We start from the raw sequence: 13,884 nt of genomic DNA on the forward strand, positions 1-13,884 counted from the left end.
TTTTTAAGCTGTGGGTTATGACCCTTAAGTGAGTGTGAAATCAGTTTAGTGGATCAGGACCAGTGTTTTTAAAAACAAGTAAATAGAATGGAATTGAAGAGAAAAGGATCAGAGTTAGTATCATAGATCCTGAGAACTTAGAACATTGCAAAAATATTTGTTTCAGATATGTTTATGCTATTGATCCATGTTCTTCATTGCATTGTACATGGCTTACTGGTGGGTCATTGTCTAAACAATCTGAAGTGACACCGGTTTACTTTTTTCTCCTAGAAAACACTTTGAACCTTTTTTCTCCTCACAAGGGTGAGATGTTTTGAGGTGCAGAGTAACAGACTTTAGGAAGTTTTGTGAGGGGTATGAAGGAAGGCAGTTGCTCTCAACCTCAGGGAGATAGGGTTGTGTTTGGGAAAGTCAGCAGCAGGTATTCAGCTATATGGAGGCAGAGGCAGGGGCTTTCCAGTCGGGATGGCACATTTTGATGCTGAGATGGGGCAGGAACTCTAGGTCCGGTTTGGCCGTGGGATATCATGGCTGTGATGCTGTGGGCATGGTGATCTGTGCTTTTGTCCTCTACTTTTAGAATTTTCCTTTTGCTTTTGGTTTTCAGCAGTGTAACTGTGACATACTTGGGTGTGATTTACTTTGTTTTTATCCTGCTTGGGATTGCAGAGCTTCTTGAATCTGTGGCTTGATGTCTTTCATCAATTTTGGAAAATAACGGTCATTTCTTAACATATTGTGTCTGGCCTGTTCTCTTTCTCCTTTCTTTCTGAGACTCCTTACACATGTGTTAGGTCTTTCCCTCTGTCCTATGTGTCACTTCTGCTCTTTTCTGTATTTTTCATTTGTGCCTCAATCTTAGAGGTTCAGAGAGATGTCTTATCATCTCTCCTGCACCTACAAATAGAGAGAGAGCTGGATGATTATGGAAATGAGACTAACAGATAAAGTGAGCGCTAAGGAAAACTTGTTTCTCTGGTGGCTCAGTGGTAAAGAATCTGCCTGTCAGTGTAAGAGGCATAAGAGATGTGGGTTCTTTCCCTGAGTTGAGGTCCCCTCAAGAAGGAAATGACAACCTACTCCAATATTCTTGCCTGGGAAATCCCATGGACAGAGGAGCCTGGTGGCGGGCGGGGGTTGCAAGAGTCAGACATGACTGAAGCAAATAAACAACAAGAGAAAACTTACCAAAAGGAGCTGAGCACTGTGTGCATAGCACTTTGCTGATCACTAGGACCTTCACTTAGGAATTTACAGTCCACATCATTAAGGCAGAAGGGAGAAGGATACTAAGCAAGAGAACTAGAAAGAGAGGAGCAACAAGTGAAGAAGCAGGAAGCAATAAGGGTATTTAGGTTCTACATGGAAAGGATTTTGAAATATGATGCATGAAAACAGAGGCCAGTCTGAGAAAACAGTGGGCCAGGAATGAAGAGTAGAGGGAACGGACTCTCAGAAATCCTCTTATTTTTAAAAGGTAAAAGGTTAAGGACTCTTACTCCCAGAAAAATACATTGCTTTAAAAAATAGTTCCCAAGACACCATTGAATTTCCTCAGTGATTTTGTAAGAACAGTGTTCTCACTTATGTTAGAAAATCGGTGAATGCAAACCGATCACCATGGCTGCTTAATTTCGTAAAGATTCTGATAACCCTAGGCGTCCTGTTAATATGTCAGCAACAAAGCTCTCTCTGAGCTCGTTTGCCCCCTTTCCCACAGAGCTTTTGTGTCGTTCCCGCATCTCGCTTGGCGCAGTAGTAAAACTGAAAACAGAAGATTTTGGGATAAGTGGGCATAGTTTGGTGATTTTTCAATTTTGCTAAGTAAGAACATTTAAAACAAAACAAAACCTATCATCAACTATGAACATCGTTTAATTTACACTTTTTTTGAAATTAATTTTTATTTTTAAAATTATATAACATCGTTATAGACAATATATTTTCTTTCTTTCTTTTTTTTTAAACTTTACAATATTGTATTGGTTTTGCCGTACATCTACATGAATCCGCCATGGGTGTACACGTGTTCCCCATCCTGAACCCCCCCTCCCACCTCCTTCCCCGTACCATCCCTCTGGGTCATCCCAGTGCACCAGCCCCAAGCATCCTGTATCCTGCATTGAACCTGGACTGGCGATTCGTTTCATATATGATATATACATGTTTCAATGCCATTCTCCCAAATCATCCCACCCTCTCCCTCTCCCACAGAGTCCAAAAGACTGTTCTATACATCTGTGTCTCTTTTGCTGTCTCGCATACAGGGTTATCGTTACCATCTTTGTAAATTCCATATATATGCGCTAGTATACTGTATTGGTGTTTTTCTTTCTGGCTTACTTCACTCTGTATAATCGGCTCCAGTTTCATCGACCTCATTAGAACTGATTCAAATGTCAATTTATACTTTTAAAGGCCATTTAACAACATAAAAGTACAAAGGACATGCTTCCAAGATAAAGGATGGTAAATTGAGTAACTGAGTTTTGTTGACGGCCTCATTCTGTCTTCTTTGTTTTCAGATGTAGACCCTGCTGTGTCTTGCCAGGGGCCTTGCCGAGCTGGTTCAGCAGTGGGGATGCCAGTGGACCCCTAGGCTGCAGTGGGGGGTGCAGCTCTGTAGGGGTGGGAGTGTTCACACCTCCTACAGTAGGACTGTGTGTTCTGAGCTCCTGGCATGAAGCCCTGTGTTGACTTGTCTGAAGTCAGGCTTCCCCCACTAGCATTTATTGATAGGACACTTGATTTTCATTGGGGGGATGGAGATCTGAGGTCCTGGTGTCGACAGGGGCTGCCCTGGTGTCCCTCGTTGGGTGGCACTCAGTGATGCCAGCTTTGCTGCCTGACTTCCTGAGGATGCACGCTGCGCGTGTGCTGTCCCTCTAAGCAGCCGGCGCTCCTCTGTGCCTCTGAGGTCGCAAGACTGATGCCCCATAAGTCCAAGAGAAGTTAGCAACCTTGGCAAGGGTGAGGGAACATGGTTTCCTGTATTTCCCAGGAGCGTATACTTCAAAGGCACTTTGAATCTGGGTCTGTCACCCTTGAACTCGTCCCTTCTCCCTGATCCAGCAGAGGGGCCGTCAGTTCTTCCCCCCACACCCTGGCCCAGTTCTGAGAACCAAGGAGAACACTCACTCTGCAGGGAACTTCCTCCACCGCTCCTTCCTGTTTGCCTTCCTGCAGCGCTGTGGCAGGCCCTCCCAGGCCTGGAGCTGGCATGGTGTGGAGGATGCAGGAGATGAGAGAGAAGGTGGAAGTACCAGGGGTTCCGGAGTACCTTGAAGCAAAGGAAATTTCCTTGTCCACTGCCTTTTCTGTGGACTTTCTTGTTTTAAGAGATCAGAAGGACCGTGGGATGTGTTGATAAAAGTGAGGCCCCAGAGCAGTGCCTGGCACATGGGTGGTGCAGTGTGAGTGAAGCTGTTTTTCCCTTAGGTTTGCCCCTCACCGCTGCAGGAAATCTCTGGCCAGCCTTGCTTGGTAAACATGCCTGGGGGTTCTGGCAGGTAAATGCGGAACATTTCCTCACTTCTTTCTGCTCTCAGGCACCTCTCACTAAGCCTCCTCACAAACACCGCTGTTTACTAGAAGGTGTTTTATTTTTACTTTTTCTTTGATGTCTGTGCCTGTGTGGGCAGAAGCCCAGTGGTTGCTCAGAGGGGACATATTTATCTCTTGAGGACCTGCAGAGGGCCTCTGGGGCCTGGGCTTCCTGGTCACGAGGAACAGGCCCAATTCCCTGAGAAGCAGCCCGCTGCTCCCAACTCCTCTAGGGAGAACCCTGCTCCCTGCAGCTCCTTACTCCTTCTGTGTTTCTAGCTTGAAAAACCTCCTCTGGTGAGAGAAATGTAGGAACCTTCTTGAAAGGGGTTGGCACCTTCTCACAGCCTAGGGTGGTGGCCAGGCTGCTGACAGTGGCCGTGGGGCTGCTGACCTGGATCTGTGGCTGGTCTCCTCTGGGACCTCTGAGCAGCCTATGTGGTCCAGGCCAGGGCTGCCTGTGGGTCAGGGGATGGATGGCGCTGCCCTGAGGGCTGGGGGGGCTGGGTGTGGGTGGGGATAAAGGTGACACACAGAGAGTGAGCGAGCCTGGGCTCAGGGTGTCCTTACCAACTCGGGGAATCTGAGACAGAGGGGCCACCCGGCTCTGTGGGAAGAAGGAACCTGGCTGCACCCTGCCTCTCTCTCTCCACGAGGCTCTGAGAGTCCTTTAAATCAGCTGTGTTGGGGACTGGCAGGAGGGCCAGTCTATTCCTGGTTCAGTAGAGCAGGAGCTCTGAGGTCAAGGTCAGGGCTGGCTGGCTGGCGGGGCTGCTCACCTCCCGGGCCGCAGTGGGGAGCCTGTCTGTTGGCAGTTCTGCAGGCCTGGCACCAGGCTGGTCCTGAGGGAGTTCGCGGGGCCAGAGGAGGAGCCTGCGGCCTCCTTTGCAGAATGTTCCCTCCGTGATTCAGTGTTCAGTGACATGTCCTTGGCTTGGAGAGCTTTGGCTCTGTCCCGCAGCCTAGAAGTGGCCAGAGAAGAGTCTGAGGGGCCCAGCAGGAGGTGCGGGGGGCTCTGCAGAGGGAGGGGCGCGGCGTCTGCTTGCAGTGGCCAGGCTGGGTAGCCTTTGGTGCGTCTGCCTCTCTCGTAGGCTTCTCTTTGGATTTGATCTACCCAGAGAAAAATCTTGGGGCAGAGAGACACTGGTGAAGGTCATTGGGATTTGAAGGTTAACGTTCCCATTATCATTATTTTGCTAAGTCAGATAGTGTGATGAGTGGGGTGGGGATGGGCAGGCAGCAGGGAGTTAATATTTGACCAGAGACGCGGCTCTGGCTCTGTGCTGTGTCCTCTGGGGCTGGGTTGGGGTGTCAGAGGGAAACAGGCCACAGCATCTCCATTCAGCACACCAGGGTGTCCTTGGGGGCATCTCCAGATGACTGTGGCCTCTTCCTGTGGCTGCCAGAACTTGGCTTATGCTTAGCATGTGCTGCTAGGCGCTTGAAATGTGGCTGGTCCAAGTTGAGATGTGCTCTGAGAGTAGAACACACCTTGGGTGTGAGGGCTTAGTGTAAGAAAGGAGTAAGACATCCTTTAACAGCGTTTATACTGAGTACTCGTAACGGATGACGTGGTGAGTTGCTGTTGTCCAGTTGCTCAGTCACGTCTGACCGTTTGCGACCTCATGGAGTAGACACCACACCAGGCTTCCCTGTCCTTCACCGTCTCCTGGAGCTTCTAAAACTCATGTCCATTGAGTCGATGATGCCATTCAACCATCTCATCCTCTGTTGACCCTTTCTCCTGCCTTCAGTCTTTCCAGTATCAGGGTCTTTGCATCAGGCCAGAGTATTAGAGCTTCAGTTTCAACATCAGTCCTTCCAGTGAATATTCAAGATTAATTTCCTTTAGGATTGATTGGTTTGATCTCCTTGCTGTCCAAGGGACTCTCAAGAGTCTTCTCCAACACAACAGTTCAAAAGAATCAATTCTTCGGCACTCAGCCTTCTTTATGGTCCAACTTTCACATCCATTCATTACTGCTGGAAAAACCATAGCTTTGACTAGATGGATCTTTCTTGGCAAAGTAACGTCTCTGCTTTTTAATATGCTGTCTAGGTTTGTCATAGTTTTTCTTCCAAAGAGCAAGTGTCTTTTAATTTCATGGCTGTAGTTACCATCTGCAGTGATTTTGGAGCCCAAGAAAGTAAATTCTGTCATTGTTTCCATTGTCTCCCCATCTGTTTGCCATGAAGTAAGTGATGGGAGCGAATGCCGTGATCTTAGTTTTTTGAATGTTGAGTTTTAAGCCAGCTTTTTCACTTTCCCCTTTCACTTTGATCAAGAGGTTTTTTAGTTCTTCTTCACTTTCTGCCATAAGGGTGGTGTCACCTGCATATCTGAGGTTATTGATATTTCTCCTGGCAATCTTGATTCCAGATTGTGCTTCATCTAGCCCACCTTTTCTCATGATGTACTCTGCATATAAGTTAAATAAGCAGGGTGACAATATACAGCCTTGACATACTCCTTTCCCAATTTGGAACCAGTAAATTTTTTCATATCCAGTTCTAACTGTTGCTTCTTGAGTTGCATAGAGGTTTCACAGGAGGCAGGTAAGGTGGTCGGGTAATCCCATCTCTTTAAGAATTTTCCACAGTTTGGTGTGATTCACAGTCAAAGGCTTTAGCTCAGTCAATGAAGCAGAAGTAATTGTTTTTTTCTGGAGTTCTCTTGCTTTTTCTGTGATCTGGTGGATGTTGGTAATTTGACCTCTGATTCCTCTGCCTTTTCTAAATCCAGCTTGAACATCTGGAAATTCTCGGTTCATGTACTGTTGAAGCCTAGCTTGGAGAATTTTGAGCATTACTTTGCTAGCATGTGAAATGAGTGCAATTGTGTGGTAGTTTGAACATTCTTTGGCATTGCCTTTCTTTGGGATTGGAGTGAAAACTGACCTTTTCCAGTCCTGTGGCCACTACTGAGTTTTCCAAATTTGCTGGCATTCTGAGTGTAGCACTTTCACAGCATCATCTTTTAGGATTTGAAATAACTCAGCTGGAATTCCATCACCTCCACTAGCTTTGTTCATAGTAGTGCTTCCTAAGGCCCGCTTGACTTCACATTCCAAGATGTCTGGCTCGAGGTGAGTGATCACAGCATCATGATTATCTGTGTCATTAAGATCTTTTTTGTATAGTTCTTCTGTGTATTCTTGCCACCTCTTAATATCTTCTGCTTCTTTTAGGTCCATACCATTTCTGCCCTTTATTGTGCCCATATTTGCATGAACTGTTCCCTTCGTATCTCTCATTTTCTTGAAGAGATCTCTAGTCTTTCCCATTCTATTGTTTTCCTCTGAGGAGGCCTTAGAAATAGCTGAAAAAAGAAGAGAAGTGAAAGGCAAAGGAAAAGGAAAGATATACCCATCTAAATGCAGAGTTCCAGAGAATAGAGATAAAAAAGCCTTCCTAAGTGAACAATGCAAAGAAATAGAGGAAATATGTTGAGTACTTTGGGTTAAGTAAAATATACGATCAGAATTCATTTCATATGCTTCTTTTTGCCTTTTTAATATGGTCACTAGAAAATTAAAAATATCCGTGGCTGGCATTCTATTTCCTGGGCAGCACTGGTCTACCCTTTGAATAGGAGAAAGGACAGTAATAGCGAACATCTTTAAACAGTGTTGCGCTATGACTGCCCCTCCTGGGAGCGCTTCCGTCTTATTCCACTGTTTAATCCTCACACCGATGGAAGAGGCAGGTGCTGCCTTTACAGCTGACAAAGTAGGGGCTGCGCATTTGCCTAATGGTGGGTAAAGTGTATTCCAAAAGTACATATTTTTTAATTTGGTTATCTTTTTTGATTTTTAAAATTTATCTTCATTAAGTAGCTTTCTCAGTAAATGCAATAGTATTTCTCATAGAAGTAACACATAATTGTAGAAAATTTGGAAAATGTAAAAGCACGTGCAGGTTTCCTTGCCCGGTGTGCACCCACTGGGCCTGGAGGGAAGCTGTTCCATCAACCTCCCCGCCCCCAGGACCGTGCTCACCAGCGCCGGCTGTTCTCGGGCCTCTTTGGCATCTTCCCTGGGTCACTGCTGTCCCGTCTGCTATGGTCAATGTCCTCCTCCACGTGCTCTTCACTCGGCTAACTGCGCTCCTGCCCCTAAGCCAGCCGGATCTGTGTTTGAAGTAGAGGAGATGGGCCCTGGGCCAGGCTCCTGGGCTTTCTTTCTGTGTGGGCTGAGTGGCACCTGCTGGGCTCCTCGGGCCTCTTCTGGACAGTTGGGATCATCCAGTACCAACCTCTGGACAAATGAGGTGTTAAGAGACCTTGATTTCAAAGGTCGATGAAGGGAGAAAGTGGGCCTGATACCCCACCATCCTTAAACCCCTGTGCGTGTCTGTGGGGCCTTCCTCGAGTGAGAGCTGCGGTCTGCGCTCCAGTGAGTCCCCATGGCTTTTGCAAAATGTTCCAACCCTACCAATGACTGCTGTATGTTATGGTGGTAATATGTCTCCTTGCAGCTGCAGTGAACTAGATCAGAGAGTTCTAGGGTGTTGAGGCTCACTGCACACACTGTGAAGTGGGTGACTGTGTCCCGAAGGGTGGCCTGTGTTGTCCTTGGCCTGCAGCCATTCCTGGTTTATTTTCCATTTGTGCTGTGCCTCCCCGTGTGTTTTTCATTGTATGTTGTCTCGGGCGTGCGTGTGTGTTGCATGAGCATATAGCAAAGACGATGGGAGTGCGGGTAGAGGAGACTTTTCCACCAGCGCGCCCGTCTTGGTCCAGGTGTTCTCTGGGAACAGTCACTGTGTATTTCCTACCTTTTCACAATGTCTGCAGTGTCAGTGGGGGTCCCTGGGGAGTGAGGTCCTTGTCTGCCTGGAGCTCCGGGGCTCATGGATAAGGGCAGTGCACAGCTCCTGAGCGAATGCCCAGAGCCCTCAACCTCCTCTTTGCAGGTCTGGCCGTAGGTCTGGGCTTTGGGGCCCTGGCCGAGGTTGCCAAGAAGAGCCTCCGCCCTGAGGACCCCTCAGGTGAGCTGGGCCCTTGACCAGGAGGGTAGGGTGGGCCCTGGGAGGTGGGCGTGTCAGCTCCGAGCTCCTGTCTGTGTTCCCCGAGGGTTGGCCTCCATGGGCACCCTGCACCTTGTGTTTGCGTAAATGGCAGCCCTGGAGTTTGGGACCTGAAGGCCGCTGTGCACCTGTCCTGGCCCATGTTGACTCACCCACCCTCCTGGCTCCTCCAGAGGGTGAAGAGGAGTTCACTTGCTCTCTCCTGACAGGAGTGTCGGGTTCCGTTGGGGCCCCGGGTCTGCTAGGCCAGCTGTCCAGGGCTCCCCGTTTGGCTGTGGCTGAGGGATGTGGGAGCTGCTGGAGCTATGGGGCCTCCATCCCCCTGCTCGGTACCCTGGGGTGGCCATCTCCTCTCCAGCCTCAGACCCTTTTGTCTCTGAGGCGAAGGTCATGACTCTCCTGTGATCCCAGGGTCAGCCTGGGGTCAGGTCAGAATGCCCAATTCCCCCTGGTCTGGGTGGCCAGCTGTGGGCAGCACCCCATGGAGAAAGTTCTCCAGACTGGCTGCTGGAACCTGGGTGTTTATGGTACTGTGTTAGTGGGTCAGGGGGCTGCTCCCCCCGCCTCCCACTTGTGGGGGTGCCCAGCCAGGGCCTGTCCCCCAAGCTTGTCCCGGCATGGGGGTGGGTTGGGTAGATGCAGAGAACTTTCCCTTTAATGGAATTCTGGTGTCCATTAAGGGCAGCCCTGCTAAAGCCATCTGCTTGTGGATTTCTCAACGTGTACTTGATGTTCCGGGCTGAGTGCCCCCTGTCCCTATTCAGGGCTCATCAGCTCATTCCAGGGCCTGACACCTCCTCCTCCCATCGCTGGGGACCCTGAGTGGTCCCCACGGTCCGGCTGCACTGTGGTCCCTGAGCCCTGGCTATAGCCCCGGGGCCGGCTCCCCTGGTGGCCTGCCAGCCACCTGGATGGCCCTGCTTCAGCTGCAGGACCCTCTCAAGGGGACGAGAGTCCTCTCGGGGGAGACAGCACTAGCCCGTCCCACCGGCCCCTGAGCATGTATGTCCTTGGAAGGGGCCAGAGGACAGAGAGGATTAGGGAGGTATTTTTAGTGTTGGTGCTGAGGCTCCGGGAAGTGAAGCCTGACTCTGGAGTGAGAAGCCAGCCTTCCCCAGGCACAGATCCTCCCATCCTCCGCTCCAAAATTGGCGGCTCTCCATCCTGCCTTGTCCAAGCAGGGAAGAGGCAACCCCGGCTCCTAGGTTACAGCTGGTGTCCTTTGTCAGGGAAGCGGTGGCCTGGCTGGGGGTCAAGGCACCTGGGTGCCACCAGACTGGGAGCAGGACGTGGGGCTCAGGCCAGAGGGTGTGCTCCCCCTTCCTGAGCAGCGCCTGGAGTGCTGGGCCTGGAGGGCGCCCACCAGCCCACCCCGCCCTCCCCAGGGAGCCTCTTCTGGCTGGGGGCCAGCCCACCATGCCCTTGGGCTCCCTGACTTCCCCATATTGTTCTCAGACCACCCTTCCCCGGGCTGTGGAGACTGGCCAGCTGTGAGGAGGGGCTGCCTAGAAATCTCAGGGGGCCAGGCCCTGTCTCTCAATGTCAGAGTCACTGTGTCACTCGGGGCGAAAGCGCCCTCCTGCCTGGGGTGGGGTCTTCTTCCTGGGGCGGGGTCTTCTTCCTCCCCTGTCTCCTCAGGGACACTACCCAGGTCCCCCGCCCACAGGGCCCAGGGGCTGAGTGGCTGGGAAGGGCAGAGGGGACTTAGAGGTCTGCCAGGAACTCCTCTTGGTCCAGCCACCTTGGAGTGGCCCCGCTCAGGGGCTGTGGCTTCCTTGACGTTCAGCTGCTGGCCTCTTCCTGTGGAGCTTAACTCTCTCCCTTTCCTGGGACCCTGTCCTGATATCTGGTTCCCTGAGAGTGAGCCTGACCCTGTGTAGGCCTAACAGCTACCCTCAGATGCTGGCCTTCAGACTCACACCCTGCTTTAGCCCCTTGGCCCTGCTATATCAGAGGCCAGGCTGATAGAGCCCTGGGCAGAGGGCAGTGGCATGATGTCACCTCCCCTGGTCCCCCCATGGGGATCAGGCTCAGACCTGCTCTGAGTGCTGGACCAGGCCAGCAGGGATGCAGGCTGAGGAAAGTGCCAGGCGCCGTGGGGGCAGCCTGGGGAGTTTCTGGTCTAATTGGGCTCACAGGACAGAGGGCAGGACCACTGGGTGACCCCCTCCTCGTCACCTTGAGTCACTACCCTGTACCCTCCCAGCCCTGAGTATTCTGCTCCCCTGAGGTTCCTACACTTTCTCCCTGGGCCAGCTGGCTGCAGGGCCTCTGTGGGGAGAGGGGAGAGGTGGGCCCCCACCTGGTGAGGCTGTCCTTGACCCTTCACTCCCCCTACTGGAGGGCTGCACTCTCACCTTGGCCAGCGGGCCCTGGGTGACTGTGCAGGGACTCTGGGGGTGCTGGTGGCCTTTGTCCAGGACACTGAGGGGCAGTGACTTCCCTGGTGGCTCAGATGGTAAAGCGTCTGTCTACAATGCCGGAGACCAGGGTTCAATCCCTGGGTTGGGAAGATCCCCTGGAGAAGGAAATGGCAACCCACTCCAGGACTATTGCCTGGAAAAGCCCATGGACGGAGGAGCCTGGTAGGCTACAGCCCATGGGGTCGCAAAGAGTCGGACGCGACTGAGCGACTTTGCTTTCACTTTTTTCAGTTTCACTTTCTGAGGGGCAAGGGACTGTCACTTGGCCGGGGCTGACATGGAGGGAGAGGCCCCATGGGCCAGCCCGTGTGTGTGTGTGTGTGTGTGTGTGTGTGTGTGTGTGTGTGTGTGTGTGCGTGTGCCGACATGGAGGGAGAGGCCCCATGGGCCAGCCTGTGTGTGTGTGTATGTTGGGAGGGTGCTGGGGGCTGGCCTGGGGAGACCTAGGGAGCCCTGGAGGGCCTTCCTCAGCGTCTGGGGGGCAAGTGTGAGATGTGGAGTTAAAACTGCACTGCCAGTTTTGTGGCGCCCTGGGAGGGAAGCCCTTTGTGTCAGGCTCTCTGCTGGGCTCTATTCCACCGCCCTTAAAACGTGTTAAACCCTGACATTTCGGTATTGTTCCTGTTTTTACTGGGAGAACCAGTGATTTGCCAAGACTCACAACCAGGGGCTGGTGGGCTGGGTTGTACTCAGTCTTGAGTGGGGGGGGTGGGGGTCCCAGGTCTGGCAGCCCCGCCTGAGGGGCATCATGGTGGCTTTGCTCCCCTGCAGGGAAGAAGGCCGTGTTGGACTCCAGCCCCTTCCTGTCGGAGGCCAACGCGGAGCGCATCGTGCGCACGCTGTGCAAGGTGCGCGGGGCGGCGCTCAAGCTGGGCCAGATGCTGAGCATCCAGGGTGAGTGTGGCCGGCAGGGGGCGGGGGTGGGCTAGCAGGGCCGGGGGGCGGGGGCAGAGAGAGGGCATGTGTTTTGGCCCCACTGGGACGACGAGCAGGGAGGGAGGTTTTCTGCTCACTGGCTTCTCTTGTTTGCGTCCTTGCTGTTAACCAACCTGGGATGTTTAAAAAACGATCTTAAAGAAGAGCCCCCAGTTGTTTTTTGGCTTCTTCTGAGTGTCCTGGCATATCCAAAAGTCCTGGCATCTCAAAAATTGACGAGAGTCAGGCTGATGGACCTAGGGTGCTGTGGGGGAGCTCACGGGCTGCAGTGCCGTGACATCAGGGCGTGAGGGGTGTGGTCCAGGGAAGGAAGGCTGGGGAAGACGCTGTGGCTGAGCAGGAGGCGGGCTCGGTGTAGCGCTGAGAGTGGAGCTTGGGTTCAGGGGAGCCTCAGGGCTTCTGATGGGCCCCCCCCAGGGCAGAGCAGCTGAGAGGCTGGTGTCCTGAGTGGGAGCAAAGCCAGTTCCCCTCAAGCAGGAGGAACCTGAGGCTGGGCCTGTGCCTCGGCTTCTCTGAACCGGGGCTCAGTGTGTGGAAGGGTGGAGCAGCACTGGGCCTCCTCTGAGGAGGCTGCACTGGGCAGGGTGATGGAGGTGGCCTGCGCACCCTCCTTCCGAGGGGTCAGCGCTCTGCTCTCTGCTCTGCTGCCTTCCAGACGATGCCTTCATCAACCCCCATCTGGCCAAGATCTTCGATCGGGTCAGGCAGAGTGCAGACTTCATGCCGCTGAAGCAGATGATGGTGAGGCCGGGGCTTCTTGGCTGGGGCACGGCAGCCCTGTGGGAGGGGATGGGGGGCCTCCTCAGGGTGTCCCCGGCTGTGCTCACAGCCCCTCCCTGGCCTCTCTCTCCAGAAAACTCTCAACAACGACCTGGGCCCCAACTGGCGGGATAAGCTGGAGTACTTCGAGGAGCGGCCCTTCGCCGCCGCTTCCATCGGGCAGGTGCACCTGGCCCGCTTGAAGGGGGGCCGCGAGGTGGCCATGAAGATCCAGGTAGGCGCCCAGGGTGTGTGCTCATGTCTTCAGGAGCTGCTCAGGGCAGAGCTGGGGCCTGTGGTGTGGGGGCCTCTGCACCCACATGCCCTGTGTGTCCCTGCGCCCAGGGTAGAGTGCGTGTCTCCTCGCTTCTGTCCCTAGCACCAGATCAGCGCTCGGTGCAGAGAAGTATTTGCGGAGTGACTGGGAGGGTTAGCAGCCTCCCGCAAGCTTGGTTCGAGTGGGGTGGGGACGAGGGCGAGTGACGGTCTGCCTGGGGGCCTGAGCTGGAGGGGTGGGCCGGCTGTCTCTGCATGGGCATGGGGGTGTGGTAGGTGGAGTAGAATAGGTCATGGTGGGTCCGAGGGTTACAGCAGCATCGTGGGGTCTTGGCTCCGCCCTGGAGCTGTGGGGTCTGGGAGAGACACAGCTGGGAAGCTGATGGGCGGCTGGAGGGTGGGCCCGCAGGGCCGTGCTTTGAGTGTCTGGTGCCCCCCTGCTCCCCGCAGTACCCTGGCGTGGCCCAGAGCATCAACAGTGATGTCAACAACCTCATGACTGTGCTGAACATGAGCAACATGCTTCCAGAAGGTCTGAGGCTGCTGCTGGGCAAGGGCAGGCGTCGAGGGTGGGGTGCTGACTCGGGGAGCCCCTGGCCACCCTGACACCCTCCTCCCCCGCCCAGGCCTGTTCCCTGAACACCTGATCGACGTGCTGCGGCGGGAGCTGGCCCTTGAGTGTGACTACCAGCGGGAGGCCGCTTGCGCCCGCAGGTTCAGGTGCGTCTCCAGCCTCGGGCCCTCGCCCACTGCTCCCACTGCGGGGACAGAAGAGGTGGAAGCCCCTCCAACTCCGAGGGGCGGAAGACCGTGGTTGGGGCCTGGAGTCGGAGCCCCGTCCCTCACCAGCTGGAGGCAGGGCCCTCGGCCTGGAGGGTTCAGCCCCTTGCTGTCCTGTGTGTCGTCTCCAGGGTGG

At 53.4% G+C, this 13,884-nt stretch overlaps 1 protein-coding gene across 1 annotated transcript in view; it reads left to right on the top strand.

Moving 5' to 3' along the window:
- Positions 1-13,884, top strand: part of COQ8A (coenzyme Q8A) — a 46,545-nt gene that overhangs the window by 29,422 nt on the left and 3,239 nt on the right. Inside the window, exons 5-10 of the mRNA XM_052654247.1 lie at positions 8,461-8,535; positions 11,769-11,891; positions 12,589-12,674; positions 12,787-12,927; positions 13,419-13,500; positions 13,595-13,688. Coding sequence (XP_052510207.1) covers positions 8,461-8,535; positions 11,769-11,891; positions 12,589-12,674; positions 12,787-12,927; positions 13,419-13,500; positions 13,595-13,688 — 601 coding nt within the window. The remainder of the gene's footprint in view (positions 1-8,460; positions 8,536-11,768; positions 11,892-12,588; positions 12,675-12,786; positions 12,928-13,418; positions 13,501-13,594; positions 13,689-13,884) is intronic.

The sequence above is a fragment of the Budorcas taxicolor genome, chromosome 16 (genome assembly GCF_023091745.1).
Source record: "Budorcas taxicolor isolate Tak-1 chromosome 16, Takin1.1, whole genome shotgun sequence".
NCBI lineage: Eukaryota > Metazoa > Chordata > Mammalia > Artiodactyla > Bovidae > Budorcas > Budorcas taxicolor.